Source organism: Anoplopoma fimbria, unplaced genomic scaffold (assembly GCF_027596085.1).
Source record: "Anoplopoma fimbria isolate UVic2021 breed Golden Eagle Sablefish unplaced genomic scaffold, Afim_UVic_2022 Un_contig_12206_pilon_pilon, whole genome shotgun sequence".
Classification (NCBI taxonomy): domain Eukaryota; kingdom Metazoa; phylum Chordata; class Actinopteri; order Perciformes; family Anoplopomatidae; genus Anoplopoma; species Anoplopoma fimbria.
Window position 1 is genome coordinate 53148 of NW_026551689.1, and position 21787 is coordinate 74934.

Sequence of the window (21787 nt, forward strand, 5' to 3'; positions counted from 1 at the left end):
TCGTGGACAGCTTGATGGTGACTGTAGCAGAGAGAGCGGGATTCCCGTTGTCCTTGGCAACAACAATCATCCTCTGGTGGCGAGGGTCTCTGTAACTGAACATCCTCATAGTCCGGATCTCTCCATTGTATTGATCCAGACTGAACAAGGTGGCGTCAGTCACTTGTAGAAACTGGTAGGTAATCCGAGAGTTGTGCACCGAGTCGGTGTCTAAGGCTATCACCTTGGCCACCAGAGAGCCTTTATCGGTGGATCTGGGGATCTTTTCCTCCACCACAGAGCCGTGCGCTCTCCACGGAGAGACAATAACCGGAGCGTTGTCGTTTTGGTCCATTATGATGATGTGGACCGTCACGTTACTGCTGAGAGGAGGAGAGCCAGAGTCTCTGGCCTCGATGTGGAAAAGAAACTCCTTCTCAATCTCATAGTCAAACGTTTTTAGTGCGTAAAGATTACCGTTCTCTGGATTGATGGAGAACAGCATGGACATGGAGGTGTTGGCTATCTCCTTCTCTAGGATGAAATAAACTAGATACTGGTTTTCATGGAGGTCGGGGTCAAACGCAGTGAGTGAACTGAGCAAAGCCCCAGGTGCGTTATTCTCATTTACACGTATAGTATAAAATGACAGAGGGAACTGTGGAACATTGTCATTAACATCCAGCAGTTCTAACGTCATAGTTTCATTGTCAGATAAAGGAGGAGAACCTCTGTCTGTCACAGTGAAAGTGATGTCATATTCTGGAACCTTCTCACGGTCTAAAGGCTCTGACACTACTAATTCATAATAGTTATCAGAGGACTCCCGCAGTTTGAAAGGCATATTATCTGGAATATGAAGATCAACTACTCCATTGTCACCTGAGTCTTTATCACTGACACTAACTACAGCTATCACTGTGTCTAATTCTATGTTTTCATGGACTGGACTCTGAAATGATTTAATAGATATTTCTGGATGGTTGTCATTCATGTCTTCAACCAGAATCTTTATAGTACATTGTCCTGATAAAGCACTGGCTCCTTTATCAGTTGCTATAACTTCCATATCATACATCCTGAAATCCTCATAGTTTAACATTCCTTTAACAGTAATTTCACCAGTGGAAGGATTCAGATTAAATGTTTCTTGTGTTTTCTCTGATGTATATAAACTATATGAATACGTTACATCAGAATTTGACCCTTCGTCTAAGTCTGTTGCATTGAGATGAACAACAAGGCTTCCAATGGGAGAATTTTCCATTAATTGTATGTTGTAATTACTTTTGTCAAAAGTAGGAGCGTTGTCATTTGTGTCTAAAACACGAACAATTACACTTGCAGTGCCAGAACGAGCAGGTGTGCCTCCATCTACAGCTGTGAGTATTAAATTATGAACAGCATGCTGCTCTCGATCTAAAGTCTTTGTTAATATTAATTCGGCAAATTTTGACCCATCTCTGCCAGTCTGAACTTCAATATTAAAATGTTCACTTTCACTCAGGTGGTATGTTTTAACTGAGTTGCTTCCAACATCAGGATCAACTGCATTACTGAGAGAGAATCTCTCTCCTTTTGGCGTCGCTTCAGATATATCTAAATGTATGGCGTCTCTGCGAAACTGCGGGGCGTTGTCGTTCATATCCGATATTTCTACTTCTATATTAAAAATTCTTACTGGGTTTTCTAGTATTATCTCCAGTTTGAGATAACAGGACGCTGATGATTTGGTTGTGCAAATATTTTCCCTGTCGATCTTTTCAACAACATACAGTTCACCAGTCTCTTTGTTCACATCCAGATATTTCTTGTTTGCAATGATGTCGAGACGCATCTTCCTCTGGTTCAGTGTTTTAACATCCAGACTGAGATCGGTAGCAAGATTTGCTACAACGGATCCTTCTTTCATCTCCTCAGGTATTGAATAATGAGACACTGAAGTCAATGTGTTACGAGCGAAAGAAAAAAGAACAACGAGCAGCACGTACCTTTTACAAGAATGCATTGTTATAAAGGACCCCATTGTTGTGTCCCGGTTTACTGCATTCAAATGAAAATATATACGTTTCCAGAAATATCGGCTTTTGCTGTTACTGTTTTGATCCCGAATATATTCTCAAAAATGATAATCCCGACGATATGTTGGTGCTGAAAAGGTTGAGCCTTTTTCGGAGTGAATATTCAGCACCACGGAGCTGTCTGGTTCTTTTACGATCTGCCCTGATGACAACGATTCACTGTCATGACGCTGATTCTGGCATTTTACTAACAAAACAGCGCCACCCCTTATGTTTCCAAGGCTCTTTAAATTAGTTACACGGGCTGAACCTTAAAATTCCGTTTATTAAAATCATGTGAGTTTAAATGGACTATAGCTGCCAAATGTAAACTTATTTATTTACATTATTTATGATTTGATTTGGTTAAGCATGCTGTCCTGATTGATTTTACTATGCAAATTAAAATACTAATCAATATTGATTCATTATAAATATGAAAATACATGTTTTTATTGGACTCTCACCTGCAGAGTGGAAGCTGCTGAGTCACTAGTGTCTGTCAGTCCTGTTCCTCTTGGTAAACTGGACACGATGTATCTGGAGCCCTTTGGCACAGGCTGTCTCACCACCATCTTTCCTTTCCTGGTCTCTGCTAGAAACAGACTGTACCAGTAGGCATCGTTGGAGACCAGAGTGGAATCTGCGATGGTGGAGTTCCTCTCACTGATCACACTGTTCCTGCAGGGAGGAGCCGCTTTGCTGGGCTTGGGTTTCTGACACTTGAGCACGATGGTGACCAATATGGTGATGAGCAGGAGAAATGACACCGAGCCCAGACCGATGACCAAATACAGGTTTAGGTCTGAGAAGATGTCATATTCTAGAGGCACCTCAGTCATGTCAGAGTAGGCCTTAACCGCAGTCTCCATCGTGGACAGCTTGATGGTGACTGTAGCAGAGAGAGCGGGATTCCCGTTGTCCTTGGCAACAACAATCATCCTCTGGTGGCGAGGGTCTCTGTAACTGAACATCCTCATAGTCCGGATCTCTCCGTTGTATTGATCCAGACTGAACAAGGTGGCGTCAGTCACTTGTAGAAACTGGTAGGTAATCCGAGAGTTGTGCACCGAGTCGGTGTCTAAGGCTATCACCTTGGCCACCAGAGAGCCTTTATCGGTGGATCTGGGGATCTTTTCCTCCACCACAGAGCCGTGCGCTCTCCACGGAGAGACAATAACCGGAGCGTTGTCGTTCTGGTCCACTATGATGATGTGGACCGTCACGTTACTGCTGAGAGGAGGAGAGCCAGAGTCTCTGGCCTCGATGTGGAAAAGAAACTCCTTCTCGATCTCATAGTCAAAAGTTTTTAGTGCGTAAAGATTACCGTTCTCTGGATTGATGGAGAACAGCATGGACATGGAGGTGTTGGCTATCTCCTTCTCTAGGATGAAATAAACTAGATACTGGTTTTCATGGAGGTCGGGGTCAAACGCAGTGAGTGAACTGAGCAAAGCCCCAGGTGCGTTATTCTCATTTACACGTATAGTATAAAATGACTGAGGGAACTGTGGAACATTGTCATTAACATCCAGCAGTTCTAACGTCATAGTTTCATTGTCAGATAAAGGAGGAGAACCTCTGTCTGTCACAGTGAAAGTGATGTCATATTCTGGAACCTTCTCACGGTCTAAAGGCTCTGACACTACTAATTCATAATAGTTATCAGAGGACTCCCGCAGTTTGAAAGGCATATTATCTGGAATATGAAGATCAACTACTCCATTATCACCTGAGTCTTTATCACTGACACTAACTACAGCTATCACTGTGTCTAATTCTATGTTTTCATGGACTGGACTCTGAAATGATTTAATAGATATTTCTGGATGGTTGTCATTCATGTCTTCAACCAGAATCTTTATAGTACATTGTCCTGATAAAGCACTGGCTCCTTTATCAGTTGCTATAACTTCCATATCATAAATCCTGAAATCCTCATAGTTTAGCATTCCTTTAACAGTAATTTCACCAGTGGAAGGATTCAGATTAAATGTTTCTTGTGTTTTCTCTGATGTATATAAACTATATGAATAAGTTACATCAGAATTTGACCCTTCGTCTAAGTCTGTTGCATTGAGATGAACAACAAGGCTTCCAATGGGAGAATTTTCCATTAATTGTATGTTGTTTAATTTGTCAAAAGTAGGAGCGTTGTCATTTGTGTCCAAAACACGAACAATAACACTTGCAGTGCCAGAACGAGCAGGTGTGCCTCCATCTACAGCTGTGAGTATTAAATTATGAACAGTATGCTGCTCTCGATCTAAAGTCTTTGTTAATATTAATTCAGCAAATTTTGACCCTTCCCTGCCAGTCTGAACTTCAATATTAAAATGTTCACTTTCACTAAGGTGGTATGTTTTAACTGAATTACTTCCAACATCAGGATCAACTGCATTACTGAGAGAGAATCTCTCTCCTTTTGGCGTCGCTTCAGATATATCTAAATGTATGGCGTCTCTGCGAAACTGCGGGGCGTTGTCGTTCATATCCGATATTTCTACTTCTATATTAAAAATTCTTACTGGGTTGTCTAGTATAATCTCCAATCTCAGATAACAAGACGATTTTGCTAGACAAATATTTTCCCTGTCGATCTTTTCAACAACATAGAGTTCACCAGTCTCTTTGTTCACATCCAGATATTTCTTGTTTGCAATGATGTCGAGACGCATCTTCCTCTGGTTCAGTGTTTTAACATCCAGATTGAGATCGGTAGCAAGATTTGCTACAACGGATCCTTCTTTCATCTCCTCAGGTATTGAATAATGAGACACTGAAGTCAATGTGTTACGAGCGAAAGAAAAAAGAAGAACGAGCAGCACGTACCTTTTACAAGAATGCATTGTTATAAAGGACCCCATTGTTGTGTCCCGGTTTACTGCATTTCAAAGGAAAATATATACGTGTCCAGAAATATCGACTTTTGCTGTTACGGTCTTGATCCCGAACATATTATCAAAAAATGTATCCCGACGATATGTTGGCGCTGAAAAGGTTGAGCCGTTTTCGGAGTGAATATTCAGCACCACGGAGCTGTCTGGTTCTTTTACGATCTGCCCTGATGACAACGATTCACTGTCATGACGCTGATTCTGGCATTTTACTAACAAAACAGCGCCACCCCTTATGTTTCCAAGGCTCGTTTAACTTCGTTACACGGGCTGAACCTTAAAATTCCGTTTATTATTTTCATTTGAGTTTAAATGGACTATAGCTGCCAAATGTAAACTTATTTCTTTACATTATTTATGATCTGATTTGGTTAAGCATGCTGTCCTGATTGATTTTACTATGCAAATTAAAATACTAATCAATATTGATTCGTTGTAAATATGAAAATACATGTGTACATTTGACTCTCACCTGCAGAGTGGAAGCTGCTGAGTCACTAGTGTCTGTCAGTCCTGTTCCTCTTGGTAAACTGGACACGATGTATCTGGAGCCCTTTGGCACAGGCTGTCTCACCACCATCTTTCCTTTCCTGGTCTCTGCTAGAAACAGACTGTACCAGTAGGCATCGTTGGAGACCAGAGTGGAATCTGCGATGGTGGAGTTCCTCTCACTGATCACACTGTTCCTGCAGGGAGGAGCCGCTTTGCTGGGCTTGGGTTTCTGACACTTGAGCACGATGGTGACCAATATGGTGATGAGCAGGAGAAATGACACCGAGCCCAGACCGATGACCAAATACAGGTTTAGGTCTGAGAAGATGTCATATTCTAGAGGCACCTCAGTCATGTCAGAGTAGGCCTTAACCGCAGTCTCCATCGTGGACAGCTTGATGGTGACTGTAGCAGAGAGAGCGGGATTCCCGTTGTCCTTGGCAACAACAATCATCCTCTGGTGGCGAGGGTCTCTGTAACTGAACATCCTCATAGTCCGGATCTCTCCGTTGTATTGATCCAGACTGAACAAGGTGGCGTCAGTCACTTGTAGAAACTGGTAGGTAATCCGAGAGTTGTGCACCGAGTCGGTGTCTAAGGCTATCACCTTGGCCACCAGAGAGCCTTTATCGGTGGATCTGGGGATCTTTTCCTCCACCACAGAGCCGTGCGCTCTCCACGGAGAGACAATAACCGGAGCGTTGTCGTTCTGGTCCACTATGATGATGTGGACCGTCACGTTACTGCTGAGAGGAGGAGAGCCAGAGTCTCTGGCCTCGATGTGGAAAAGAAACTCCTTCTCGATCTCATAGTCAAAAGTTTTTAGTGCGTAAAGATTACCGTTCTCTGGATTGATGGAGAACAGCATGGACATGGAGGTGTTGGCTATCTCCTTCTCTAGGATGAAATAAACTAGATACTGGTTTTCATGGAGGTCGGGGTCAAACGCAGTGAGTGAACTGAGCAAAGCCCCAGGTGCGTTATTCTCATTTACACGTATCGTATAAAATGACAGAGGGAACTGTGGAACATTGTCATTAACATCCAGCAGTTCTAACGTCATAGTTTCATTGTCAGATAAAGGAGGAGAACCTCTGTCTGTCACAGTGAAAGTGATGTCATATTCTGGAACCTTCTCACGGTCTAAAGGCTCTGACACTACTAATTCATAATAGTTATCAGAGGACTCCCGCAGTTTGAAAGGCATATTATCTGGAATATGAAGATCAACTACTCCATTATCACCTGAGTCTTTATCACTGACACTAACTACAGCTATCACTGTGTTTAATTCTATGTTTTCATGGACTGGACTCTGAAATGATTTAATAGATATTTCTGGATGGTTGTCATTCATGTCTTCAACCAGAATCTTTATAGTACATTGTCCTGATAAAGCACTGGCTCCTTTATCAGTTGCTATAACTTCCATATCATAAATCCTGAAATCCTCATAGTTTAGCATTCCTTTAACAGTAATTTCACCAGTGGAAGGATTCAGATTAAATGTTTCTTGTGTTTTCTCTGATGTATATAAACTATATGAATACGTTACATCAGAATTTGACCCCTCATCTAAGTCTGTTGCATTGAGATGAACAACAAGGCTTCCAATGGGAGAATTTTCCATTATTTTTATGTTGTAAGTTTAATTTGTCAAAAGTAGGAGCGTTGTCATTTGTGTCTAAAACACGAACAATAACACTTGCAGTGCCAGAACGAGCAGGTGTGCCTCCATCTACAGCTGTGAGTATTAAATTATGAACAGCATGCTGCTCTCGATCTAAAGTCTTTGTTAATATTAATTCGGCAAATTTTGACCCATCTCTGCCAGTCTGAACTTCAATATTAAAATGTTCACTTTCACTCAGGTGGTATGTTTTAACTGAATTACTTCCAACATCAGGATCAACTGCATTACTGAGAGAGAATCTCTCTCCTTTTGGCGTCGCTTCAGATATATCTAAATGTATGGCGTCTCTGCGAAACTGCGGGGCGTTGTCGTTTATATCCGATATTTCTACTTCTATATTAAAAATTCTTACTGGGTTTTCTAATATTACCTCCAGTTTGAGATAACAAGACGTTGATGACTTGCTTGGGCAAATATTTTCCCTGTCGATCTTTTCAACAACATAGAGTTCACCAGTCTCTTTGTTCACATCCAGATATTTCTTGTTTGCAATGATGTCGAGACGCATCTTCCTCTGGTTCAGTGTTTTCACATCCAGACTGAGATCGGTAGCAAGATTTGCTACAACGGATCCTTCTTTCATCTCCTCAGGTATTGAATAATGAGACACTGAAGTCAATGTGTTACGAGCGAAAGAAAAAAGAAGAACGAGCAGCACGTACCTTTTACAAGAATGCATTGTTATAAAGGACCCCATTGTTGTGTCCCGGTTTACTGCATTTCAAAGGAAAATATATACGTTTCCAGAAATATCGACCTTTGCTGTTACGGTCTTGATCCCGAATATATTATCAAAAAATGTATCCCGACGATATGTTGGCGCTGAAAAGGTTGAGCCGTTTTCGGAGTGAATATTCAGCACCACGGAGCTGTCTGGTTCTTTTACGATCTGCCCTGATGACAACGATTCACTGTCATGACGCTGATTCTGGCATTTTACTAACAAAACAGCGCCACCCCTTATGTTTCCAAGGCTCGTTTAACTTCGTTACACGGGCTGAACCTTAAAATTCCGTTTATTAAAATCATGTGAGTTTAAATGGACTGTAGCTGCCAAATGTAAACTTATTTCTTTACATTATTTATGATCTGATTTGGTTAAGCATGCTGTCCTGATTGCTTTTACTATGCAAATTAAAATACTAATCAATATTGATTCATTATAAATATGAAAATACATGTGTACATTTGACTCTCACCTGCAGAGTGGAAGCTGCTGAGTCACTAGTGTCTGTCAGTCCTGTTCCTCTTGGTAAACTGGACACGATGTATCTGGAGCCCTTTGGCACAGGCTGTCTCACCACCATCTTTCCTTTCCTGGTCTCTGCTAGAAACAGACTGTACCAGTAGGCATCGTTGGAGACCAGAGTGGAATCTGCGATGGTGGAGTTCCTCTCACTGATCACACTGTTCCTGCAGGGAGGAGCCGCTTTGCTGGGCTTGGGTTTCTGACACTTGAGCACGATGGTGACCAATATGGTGATGAGCAGGAGAAATGACACCGAGCCCAGACCGATGACCAAATACAGGTTTAGGTCTGAGAAGATGTCATATTCTAGAGGCACCTCAGTCATGTCAGAGTAGGCCTTAACCGCAGTCTCCATCGTGGACAGCTTGATGGTGACTGTAGCAGAGAGAGCGGGATTCCCGTTGTCCTTGGCAACAACAATCATCCTCTGGTGGCGAGGGTCTCTGTAACTGAACATCCTCATAGTCCGGATCTCTCCGTTGTATTGATCCAGACTGAACAAGGTGGCGTCAGTCACTTGTAGAAACTGGTAGGTAATCCGAGAGTTGTGCACCGAGTCGGTGTCTAAGGCTATCACCTTGGCAACCAGAGAGCCTTTATCGGTGGATCTGGGGATCTTTTCCTCCACCACAGAGCCGTGCGCTCTCCACGGAGAGACAATAACCGGAGCGTTGTCGTTCTGGTCCACTATGATGATGTGGACCGTCACGTTACTGCTGAGAGGAGGAGAGCCAGAGTCTCTGGCCTCGATGTGGAAAAGAAACTCCTTCTCGATCTCATAGTCAAAAGTTTTTAGTGCGTAAAGATTACCGTTCTCTGGATTGATGGAGAACAGCATGGACATGGAGGTGTTGGCTATCTCCTTCTCTAGGATGAAATAAACTAGATACTGGTTTTCATGGAGGTCGGGGTCAAACGCAGTGAGTGAACTGAGCAAAGCCCCAGGTGCGTTATTCTCATTTACACGTATAGTATAAAATGACAGAGGGAACTGTGGAACATTGTCATTAACATCCAGCAGTTCTAACGTCATAGTTTCATTGTCAGATAAAGGAGGAGAACCTCTGTCTGTCACAGTGAAAGTGATGTCATATTCTGGAACCTTCTCACGGTCTAAAGGCTCTGACACTACTAATTCATAATAGTTATCAGAGGACTCCCGCAGTTTGAAAGGCATATTATCTGGAATATGAAGATCAACTACTCCATTATCACCTGAGTCTTTATCACTGACACTAACTACTGCTATCACTGTGTCTAATTCTATGTTTTCATGGACTGGACTCTGAAATGATTTAATAGATATTTCTGGATGGTTGTCATTCATGTCTTCAACCAGAATCTTTATAGTACATTGTCCTGATAAAGCACTGGCTCCTTTATCAGTTGCTATAACTTCCATATCATAAATCCTGAAATCCTCATAGTTTAGCATTCCTTTAACAGTAATTTCACCAGTGGAAGGATTCAGATTAAATGTTTCTTGTGTTTTCTCTGATGTATATAAACTATATGAATAAGTTACATCAGAATTTGACCCCTCATCTAAATCTGTTGCATTGAGATGAACAACAAGGCTTCCAATGGGAGAATTTTCCATTATTTTTAAATTATAGTTTAATTTATCAAAAGTTGGAGCGTTGTCATTTGTGTCTAAAACATGAACAATAACACTTGCAGTGCCAGAACGAGCAGGTGTGCCTCCATCTACAGCTGTGAGTATTAAATTATGAACAGCATGCTGCTCTCGATCTAAAGTCTTTGTTAATATTAATTCGGCAAATTTGACCCTTCTCTGCCAGTCTGAACTTCAATATTAAAATGTTCACTTTCACTCAGGTGGTATGTTTTAACTGAATTACTTCCAACATCAGGATCAACTGCATTACTGAGAGAGAATCTCTCTCCTTTTGGCGTCGCTTCAGATATATCTAAATGTATGGCGTCTCTGCGAAACTGCGGGGCGTTGTCGTTCATATCCGATATTTCTACTTCTATATTAAAAATTCGCAGTGGATTTTCTAATATTACCTCAAGTTTGAGATAACATGACGTTGATTTTGTATTGACAAATATTTTCCCTGTCGATCTTTTCAACAACATAGAGTTCACCAGTCTCTTTGTTCACATCCAGATATTTCTTGTTTGCAATGATGTCGAGACGCATCTTCCTCTGGTTCAGTGTTTTCACATCCAGACTGAGATCGGTAGCAAGATTTGCTACAACGGATCCTTCTTTCATCTCCTCAGGTATTGAATAATGAGACACTGAAGTCAATGTGTTACGAGCGAAAGAAAAAAGAAGAACGAGCAGCACGTACCTTTTACAAGAATGCATTGTTATAAAGGACCCCATTGTTGTGTGCGGGTTTAAGTCACGTCAAATGAAATGATGTACGTTTCCAGAAATATCGACTTTTGCTGTTACGGTCTTGATCCCGAACATATTATCAAAAAATGTATCCCGACGATATGTTGGCGCTGAAAAGGTCGAGCCGTTTTCGGAGTGAATATTCAGCACCACGGAGCTGTCTGGTTCTTTTACGATCTGCCCTGATGACAACGATTCACTGTCATGACGCTGATTCTGGCATTTTACTAACAAAACAGCGCCACCCCTTATGTTTCCAAGGCTCGTTTAACTCCGTTACACGGGCTGAACCTTAAAATTCCGTTTATTATTTTCATTTGAGTTTAAATGGACTATAGCTGCCAAATGTAAACTTATTTCTTTACATTATTTATGATCTGATTTGGTTAAGCATGCTGTCCTGATTGCTTTTACTATGCAAATTAAAATACTAATCAATATTGATTCATTATAAATATGAAAATACATGTGTTTATTGGACTCTCACCTGCAGAGTGGACGCTGCTGAGTCACTAGTGTCTGTCAGTCCTGTTCCTCTTGGTAAACTGGACACGATGTATCTGGAGCCCTTTGGCACAGGCTGTCTCACCACCATCTTTCCTTTCCTGGTCTCTGCTAGAAACAGACTGTACCAGTAGGCATCGTTGGAGACCAGAGTGGAATCTGCGATGGTGGAGTTCCTCTCACTGATCACACTGTTCCTGCAGGGAGGAGCCGCTTTGCTGGGCTTGGGTTTCTGACACTTGAGCACGATGGTGACCAATATGGTGATGAGCAGGAGAAATGACACCGAGCCCAGACCGATGACCAAATACAGGTTTAGGTCTGAGAAGATGTCATATTCTAGAGGCACCTCAGTCATGTCAGAGTAGGCCTTAACCGCAGTCTCCATCGTGGACAGCTTGATGGTGACTGTAGCAGAGAGAGCGGGATTCCCGTTGTCCTTGGCAACAACAATCATCCTCTGGTGGCGAGGGTCTCTGTAACTGAACATCCTCATAGTCCGGATCTCTCCGTTGTATTGATCCAGACTGAACAAGGTGGCGTCAGTCACTTGTAGAAACTGGTAGGTAATCCGAGAGTTGTGCACCGAGTCGGTGTCTAAGGCTATCACCTTGGCCACCAGAGAGCCTTTATCGGTGGATCTGGGGATCTTTTCCTCCACCACAGAGCCGTGCGCTCTCCACGGAGAGACAATAACCGGAGCGTTGTCGTTCTGGTCCACTATGATGATGTGGACCGTCACGTTACTGCTGAGAGGAGGAGAGCCAGAGTCTCTGGCCTCGATGTGGAAAAGAAACTCCTTCTCGATCTCATAGTCAAAAGTTTTTAGTGCGTAAAGATTACCGTTCTCTGGATTGATGGAGAACAGCATGGACATGGAGGTGTTGGCTATCTCCTTCTCTAGGATGAAATAAACTAGATACTGGTTTTCATGGAGGTCGGGGTCAAACGCAGTGAGTGAACTGAGCAAAGCCCCAGGTGCGTTATTCTCATTTACACGTATAGTATAAAATGACAGAGGGAACTGTGGAACATTGTCATTAACATCCAGCAGTTCTAACGTCATAGTTTCATTGTCAGATAAAGGAGGAGAACCTCTGTCTGTCACAGTGAAAGTGATGTCATATTCTGGAACCTTCTCACGGTCTAAAGGCTCTGACACTACTAATTCATAATAGTTATCAGAGGACTCCCGCAGTTTGAAAGGCATATTATCTGGAATATGAAGATCAACTACTCCATTGTCACCTGAGTCTTTATCACTGACACTAACTACAGCTATCACTGTGTCTAATTCTATGTTTTCATGGACTGGACTCTGAAATGATTTAATAGATATTTCTGGATGGTTGTCATTCATGTCTTCAACCAGAATCTTTATAGTACATTGTCCTGATAAAGCACTGGCTCCTTTATCAGTTGCTATAACTTCCATATCATAAATCCTGAAATCCTCATAGTTTAGCATTCCTTTAACAGTAATTTCACCAGTGGAAGGATTCAGATTAAATGTTTCTTGTGTTTTCTCTGATGTATATAAACTATATGAATAAGTTACATCAGAATTTGACCCCTCATCTAAATCTGTTGCATTGAGATGAACAACAAGGCTTCCAATGGGAGAATTTTCCATTATTTTTAAACTATAGTTTAATTTGTCAAAAGTAGGAGCGTTGTCATTTGTGTCCAAAACATGAACAATAACACTTGCAGTGCCAGAACGAGCAGGTGTGCCTCCATCTACAGCTGTGAGTATTAAATTATGAACAGTATGCTGCTCTCGATCTAAAGTCTTTGTTAATATTAATTCAGCAAATTTTGACCCTTCCCTGCCAGTCTGAACTTCAATATTAAAATGTTCACTTTCACTCAGGTGGTATGTTTTAACTGAATTACTTCCAACATCAGGATCAACTGCATTACTGAGAGAGAATCTCTCTCCTTTTGGCGTCGCTTCAGATATATCTAAATGTATGGCGTCTCTGCGAAACTGCGGGGCGTTGTCGTTCATATCCGATATTTCTACTTCTATATTAAAAATTCGCAGTGGATTTTCTAATATTACCTCTAGTCTGAGATAACATGACGTTGATGATTTGGTATTGCAAATATTTTCCCTGTCGATCTTTTCAACAACATACAGTTCACCAGTCTCTTTGTTCACATCCAGATATTTCTTGTTTGCAATGATGTCGAGACGCATCTTCCTCTGGTTCAGTGTTTTCACATCCAGACTGAGATCGGTAGCAAGATTTGCTACAACGGATCCTTCTTTCATCTCCTCAGGTATTGAATAATGAGACACTGAAGTCAATGTGTTACGAGCGAAAGAAAAAGAAGAACGAGCAGCACGTACCTTTTACAAGAATGCATTGTTATAAAGGACCCCATTGTTGTGTCCCGGTTTACTGCATTTCAAAGGAAAATATATACGTGTCCAGAAATATCGGCTTTTGCTGTTACGGTCTTGATCCCGAACATATTCTCAAAAATGATAAATCCCGACGATATGTTTGCGCTGAAAAGGTTGAGCCTTTTTCGGAGTGAATATTCAGCACCACGGAGCTGTCTGGTTCTTTTACGATCTGCCCTGATGACAACGATTCACTGTCATGACGCTGATTCTGGCATTTTACTAACAAAACAGCGCCACCCCTTATGTTTCCAAGGCTCGTTTAACTTCGTTACACGGGCTGAACCTTAAAATTCCGTTTATTAGAATCATGTGAGTTTAAATGGACTATAGCTGCCAAAAGTAAACTTATTTCTTTACATTATTTATGATCTGATTTGGTTAAGCATGCTGTCCTGATTGCTTTTACTATGCAAATTAAAATACTAATCAATATTGATTCATTATAAATATGAAAATACATGTGTTTATTGGACTCTCACCTGCAGAGTGGACGCTGCTGAGTCACTAGTGTCTGTCAGTCCTGTTCCTCTTGGTAAACTGGACACGATGTATCTGGAGCCCTTTGGCACAGGCTGTCTCACCACCATCTTTCCTTTCCTGGTCTCTGCTAGAAACAGACTGTACCAGTAGGCATCGTTGGAGACCAGAGTGGAATCTGCGATGGTGGAGTTCCTCTCACTGATCACACTGTTCCTGCAGGGAGGAGCCGCTTTGCTGGGCTTGGGTTTCTGACACTTGAGCACGATGGTGACCAATATGGTGATGAGCAGGAGAAATGACACCGAGCCCAGACCGATGACCAAATACAGGTTTAGGTCTGAGAAGATGTCATATTCTAGAGGCACCTCAGTCATGTCAGAGTAGGCCTTAACCGCAGTCTCCATCGTGGACAGCTTGATGGTGACTGTAGCAGAGAGAGCGGGATTCCCGTTGTCCTTGGCAACAACAATCATCCTCTGGTGGCGAGGGTCTCTGTAACTGAACATCCTCATAGTCCGGATCTCTCCGTTGTATTGATCCAGACTGAACAAGGTGGCGTCAGTCACTTGTAGAAACTGGTAGGTAATCCGAGAGTTGTGCACCGAGTCGGTGTCTAAGGCTATCACCTTGGCAACCAGAGAGCCTTTATCGGTGGATCTGGGGATCTTTTCCTCCACCACAGAGCCGTGCGCTCTCCACGGAGAGACAATAACCGGAGCGTTGTCGTTCTGGTCCACTATGATGATGTGGACCGTCACGTTACTGCTGAGAGGAGGAGAGCCAGAGTCTCTGGCCTCGATGTGGAAAAGAAACTCCTTCTCGATCTCATAGTCAAAAGTTTTTAGTGCGTAAAGATTACCGTTCTCTGGATTGATGGAGAACAGCATGGACATGGAGGTGTTGGCTATCTCCTTCTCTAGGATGAAATAAACTAGATACTGGTTTTCATGGAGGTCGGGGTCAAACGCAGTGAGTGAACTGAGCAAAGCCCCAGGTGCGTTATTCTCATTTACACGTATAGTATAAAATGACAGAGGGAACTGTGGAACATTGTCATTAACATCCAGCAGTTCTAACGTCATAGTTTCATTGTCAGATAAAGGAGGAGAACCTCTGTCTGTCACAGTGAAAGTGATGTCATATTCTGGAACCTTCTCACGGTCTAAAGGCTCTGACACTACTAATTCATAATAGTTATCAGAGGACTCCCGCAGTTTGAAAGGCATATTATCTGGAATATGAAGATCAACTACTCCATTGTCACCTGAGTCTTTATCACTGACACTAACTACAGCTATCACTGTGTCTAATTCTATGTTTTCATGGACTGGACTCTGAAATGATTTAATAGATATTTCTGGATGGTTGTCATTCATGTCTTCAACCAGAATCTTTATAGTACATTGTCCTGATAAAGCACTGGCTCCTTTATCAGTTGCTATAACTTCCATATCATAAATCCTGAAATCCTCATAGTTTAGCATTCCTTTAACAGTAATTTCACCAGTGGAAGGATTCAGATTAAATGTTTCTTGTGTTTTCTCTGATGTATATAAACTATATGAATATGTTACATCAGAATTTGACCCTCATCTAAATCTGTTGCATTGAGATGAACAACAAGGCTTCCAATGGGAGAATTTTCCATTATTTTTAAATTATAGTTTAATTTATCAAAAGTAGGAGCGTTGTCATTTGTGTCTAAAACATGAACAATAACACTTGCAGTGCCAGAACGAGCAGGTGTGCCTCCATCTACAGCTGTGAGTATTAAATTATGAACAGCATGCTGCTCTCGATCTAAAGTCTTTGTTAATATTAATTCGGCAAATTTCGACCCATCTCTGCCAGTCATAACTTCAATATTAAAATGTTCACTTTCACTCAGGTGGTATGTTTTAACTGAATTACTTCCAACATCAGGATCAACTGCATTACTGAGAGAGAATCTCTCTCCTTTTGGCGTCGCTTCAGATATATCTAAATGTATGGCGTCTCTGCGAAACTGCGGGGCGTTGTCGTTCATATCCGATATTTCTACTTCTATATTAAAAATTCTTACTGGGTTTTCTAATATTATCTCCAGTTTGAGATAACAGGACGCTGATGATTTGGTTGTGCAAATATTTTCCCTGTCGATCTTTTCAACAACATAGAGTTCACCAGTCTCTTTGTTCACATCCAGATATTTCTTGTTTGCAATGATGTCGAGACGCATCTTCCTCTGGTTCAGTGTTTTAACATCCAGACTGAGATCGGTAGCAAGATTTGCTACAACGGATCCTTCTTTCATCTCCTCAGGTATTGAATAATGAGACACTGAAGTCAATGTGTTACGAGCGAAAGAAAAAAGAAGAACGAGCAGCACGTACCTTTTACAAGAATGCATTGTTATAAAGGACCCCATTGTTGTGTCCCGGTTTACTGCATTTCAAAGGAAAATATATACGTGTCCAGAAATATCGACCTTTGCTGTTACGGTCTTGATCCCGAATATATTATCAAAAAATGTATCCCGACGATATGTTGGCGCTGAAAAGGTTGAGCCGTTTTCGGAGTGAATATTCAGCACCACGGAGCTGTCTGGTTCTTTTACGATCTGCCCTGATGACAACGATTCACTGTCATGACGCTGATTCTGGCATTTTACTAACAAAACAGCGCCACCCCTTATGTTTCCAAGGCTCGTTTAACTTCGTTACACGGGCTGAACCTTAAAATTCCGTTTATTATTTTCATTTGAGTTTAAATGGACTATAGCTGCCAAATGTAAACTTATTTCTTTACATTAGTTTTGATCTGATTTGGTTAAGCATGCTGTCCTGATTGCTTTTACTATGCAAATTAAAATACTAATCAATATTGATTCATTATAAATATGAAAATACATGTGTTTATTTGACTCTCACCTGCAGAGTGGAAGCTGCTGAGTCACTAGTGTCTGTCAGTCCTGTTCCTCTTGGTAAACTGGACACGATGTATCTGGAGCCCTTTGGCACAGGCTGTCTCACCACCATCTTTCCTTTCCTGGTCTCTGCTAGAAACAGACTGTACCAGTAGGCATCGTTGGAGACCAGAGTGGAATCTGCGATGGTGGAGTTCCTCTCACTGATCACACTGTTCCTGCAGGGAGGAGCCGCTTTGCTGGGCTTGGGTTTCTGACACTTGAGCACGATGGTGACCAATATGGTGATGAGCAGGAGAAATGACACCGAGCCCAGACCGATGACCAAATACAGGTTTAGGTCTGAGAAGATGTCATATTCTAGAGGCACCTCAGTCATGTCAGAGTAGGCCTTAACGGCAGTCTCCATCGTGGACAGCTTGATGGTGACTGTAGCAGAGAGAGCGGGATTCCCGTTGTCCTTGGCAACAACAATCATCCTCTGGTGGCGAGGGTCTCTGTAACTGAACATCCTCATAGTCCGGATCTCTCCGTTGTATTGATCCAGACTGAACAAGGTGGCGTCAGTCACTTGTAGAAACTGGTAGGTAATCCGAGAGTTGTGCACCGAGTCGGTGTCTAAGGCTATCACCTTGGCAACCAGAGAGCCTTTATCGGTGGATCTGGGGATCTTTTCCTCCACCACAGAGCCGTGCGCTCTCCACGGAGAGACAATAACCGGAGCGTTGTCGTTCTGGTCCACTATGATGATGTGGACCGTCACGTTACTGCTGAGAGGAGGAGAGCCAGAGTCTCTGGCCTCGATGTGGAAAAGAAACTCCTTCTCGATCTCATAGTCAAAAGTTTTTAGTGCGTAAAGATTACCGTTCTCTGGATTGATGGAGAACAGCATGGACATGGAGGTGTTGGCTATCTCCTTCTCTAGGATGAAATAAACTAGATACTGGTTTTCATGGAGGTCGGGGTCAAACGCAGTGAGTGAACTGAGCAAAGCCCCAGGTGCGTTATTCTCATTTACACGTATAGTATAAAATGACAGAGGGAACTGTGGAACATTGTCATTAACATCCAGCAGTTCTAACGTCATAGTTTCATTGTCAGATAAAGGAGGAGAACCTCTGTCTGTCACAGTGAAAGTGATGTCATATTCTGGAACCTTCTCACGGTCTAAAGGCTCTGACACTACTAATTCATAATAGTTATCAGAGGACTCCCGCAGTTTGAAAGGCATATTATCTGGAATATGAAGATCAACTACTCCATTATCACCTGAGTCTTTATCACTGACACTAACTACAGCTATCACTGTGTCTAATTCTATGTTTTCATGGACTGGACTCTGAAATGATTTAATAGATATTTCTGGATGGTTGTCATTCATGTCTTCAACCAGAATCTTTATAGTACATTGTCCTGATAAAGCACTGGCTCCTTTATCAGTTGCTATAACTTCCATATCATAAATCCTGAAATCCTCATAGTTTAGCATTCCTTTAACAGTAATTTCACCAGTGGAAGGATTCAGATTAAATGTTTCTTGTGTTTTCTCTGATGTATATAAACTATATGAATAAGTTACATCAGAATTTGACCCCTCATCTAAGTCTGTTGCATTGAGATGAACAACAAGGCTTCCAATGGGAGAATTTTCCATTATTTTTAAATTATAGTTTAATTTGTCAAAAGTAGGAGCGTTGTCATTTGTGTCCAAAACACGAACAATTACACTTGCAGTGCCAGAACGAGCAGGTGTGCCTCCATCTACAGCTGTGAGTATTAAATTATGAACAGCATGCTGCTCTCGATCTAAAGTCTTTGTTAATATTAATTCGGCAAACTTCGAACCTTCTCTGCCAGTCTGAACTTCAATATTAAAATGTTCACTTTCACTCAGGTGGTATGTTTTAACTGAATTACTTCCAACATCAGGATCAACTGCATTACTGAGAGAGAATCTCTCTCCTTTTGGCGTCGCTTCAGATATATCTAAATGTATGGCGTCTCTGCGAAACTGCGGGGCGTTGTCGTTCATATCCGATATTTCTACTTCTATATTAAAAATTCTTACTGGGTTTTCTAATATTACCTCCAATTTGAGATAACAAGACGTTGATGACTTGGTATTGCAAATATTTTCCCTGTCGATCTTTTCAACAACATACAGTTCACCAGTCTCTTTGTTCACATCCAGATATTTCTTGTTTGCAATGATGTCGAGACGCATCTTCCTCTGGTTCAGTGTTTTCACATCCAGACTGAGATCGGTAGCAAGATTTGCTACAACGGATCCTTCTTTCATCTCCTCAGGTATTGAATAATGAGACACTGAAGTCAATGTGTTACGAGCGAAAGAAAAAAGAAGAACGAGCAGCACGTACCTTTTACAAGAATGCATTGTTATAAAGGACCCCATTGTTGTGTCCCGGTTTACTGCATTTCAAAGGAAAATATATACGTGTCCAGAAATATCGACCTTTGCTGTTACGGTCTTGATCCCGAATATATTATCAAAAAATGTATCCCGACGATATGTTGGCGCTGAAAAGGTTGAGCCGTTTTCGGAGTGAATATTCAGCACCACGGAGCTGTCTGGTTCTTTTACGATCTGCCCTGATGACAACGATTCACTGTCATGACGCTGATTCTGGCATTTTACTAACAAAACAGCGCCACCCCTTATGTTTCCAAGGCTCGTTTAACTTCGTTACACGGGCTGAACCTTAAAATTCCGTTTATTAGAATCATGTGAGTTTAAATGGACTATAGCTGCCAAAAGTAAACTTATTTCTTTACATTAGTTTTGATCTGATTTGGTTAAGCATGCTGTTATTATTTTACTAATGATTAAAATACTAATCAATATTGATTCATTGATAAAATGAACTAAAAAAAAATGTCACTAAACATTGATAAATTATAAATATGAAAATACATGTGTACATTTGACTCTCACCTGCAGAGTGGAAGCTGCTGAGTCACTAGTGTCTGTCAGTCCTGTTCCTCTTGGTAAACTGGACACGATGTATCTGGAGCCCTTTGGCACAGGCTGTCTCACCACCATCTTTCCTTTCCTGGTCTCTGCTAGAAACAGACTGTACCAGTAGGCATCGTTGGAGACCAGAGTGGAATCTGCGATGGTGGAGTTCCTCTCACTGATCACACTGTTCCTGCAGGGAGGAGCCGCTTTGCTGGGCTTGGGTTTCTGACACTTGAGCACGATGGTGACCAATATGGTGATGAGCAGGAGAAATGACACCGAGCCCAGACCGATGACCAAATACAGGTTTAGGTCTGAGAAGATGTCATATTCTAGAGGCACCTCAGTCATGTCAGAGTAGGCCTTAACCGCAGTCTCCATCGTGGACAGCTTGATGGTGACTGTAGCAGAGAGAGCGGGATTCCCGTTGTCCTTGGCAACAACAATCATCCTCTGGTGGCGAGGGTCTCTGTAACTGAACATCCTCATAGTCCGGATCTCTCCGTTGTATTGATCCAGACTGAACAAGGTGGCGTCAGTCACTTGTAGAAACTGGTAGGTAATCCGAGAGTTGTGCACCGAGTCGGTGTCCAAGGCTATCACCTTGGCAACCAGAGAGCCTTTATCGGTGGATCTGGGGATCTTTTCCTCCACCACAGAGCCGTGCGCTCGCCACGGAGAGACAATAACCGGAGCGTTGTCGTTCTGGTCCACTATGATGATGTGGACCGTCACGTTACTGCTGAGAGGAGGAGAGCCAGAGTCTCTGGCCTCGATGTGGAAAAGAAACTCCTTCTCGATCTCATAGTCAAAAGTTTTTAGTGCGTAAAGATTACCGTTCTCTGGATTGATGGAGAACAGCATGGACATGGAGGTGTTGGCTATCTCCTTCTCTAGGATGAAATAAACTAGATACTGGTTTTCATGGAGGTCGGGGTCAAACGCAGTGAGTGAACTGAGCAAAGCCCCAGGTGCGTTATTCTCATTTACACGTATAGTATAAAACGACAGAGGGAACTGCGGTGCGTTGTCATTAACATCCAGCAGATGCAGAGTTATTGTTTCGTTGTCAGACAAAGGCGGCGTTCCTGCATCTGTCACAATCAGTTTGATTTCATATTCAGGTACTGACTCACGATCCAAAGGTTCAGACACTATGAGTTTATAATGCATGGGGCTATCCGACGTCTTGTTAAGAATAAAGGGCATGCGCTGATTTATGGTTAAGCTTGCGTTACCATTACTGCCAGTGTCTCTGTCACTTATACCTACAAGAGCAATGACACTTCCCACTGGGATGTTCTCATCAACTGTGTTTTTTACCGACTGTATGGTTATTTCCGGATAATTATCATTCATGTCCGTCACGTGGACGACTACTGTACACTGCCCCAGCAAGGGATGCGTCCCCTTGTCTTTTGCCTCAATGTGCATTTCATAGAGTTTCATATCTTCATAGTCAATAGTACCCTTCACAGTTATCTCCCCTGTGTTAGGGTTCAATTCAAATATGTCTTGTGTTTTTTCTGATGTGTAAAGTGTGAATGAGTACACTATCTCTGAATTAAGACCCTCATCGAGATCTGTAGCGTTAAGCTTCATCACTAATGTTCCGATCGGGGCATTTTCTGTCATGTTAATTGTGTAAGTCTGCTTGTCAAACCGCGGAGGATTATCGTTCGTATCCTGTACTCTAACAATAATGTTGGCAGTGCCGGAGCGCACGGGGACCCCACCGTCCACCGCAGTCAGTATTAAATTATG

General features: G+C 42.1%; 2 protein-coding genes across 2 annotated transcripts; both read right to left on the reverse strand.

The window, feature by feature from the left end:
* Nucleotides 1–2491: 2491 nt before the first annotated feature.
* On the reverse strand, nt 2492–4906 carry LOC129115707 (protocadherin alpha-C2-like). The gene has a single exon (XM_054627005.1). The coding sequence runs from the start codon at nt 4904–4906 to the stop codon at nt 2492–2494; it is 2415 nt and encodes an 804-aa protein (XP_054482980.1).
* A 445-nt stretch (nt 4907–5351) lies between these two features.
* Nucleotides 5352–21781, reverse strand: LOC129115708 (protocadherin Fat 4-like; the record flags this gene model as incomplete). Its single annotated transcript, XM_054627006.1, is given in 10 exon segments — nt 5352–7076; nt 7078–7783; nt 8008–8015; nt 8321–9259; nt 11229–13582; nt 13585–13653; nt 14167–15079; nt 17051–18029; nt 19209–19348; nt 20000–21781. Coding segments are annotated over 10 exon segments (9615 nt in total), but the record flags the coding sequence as incomplete, so codon positions are not given.
* Nucleotides 21782–21787: the final 6 nt, after the last annotated feature.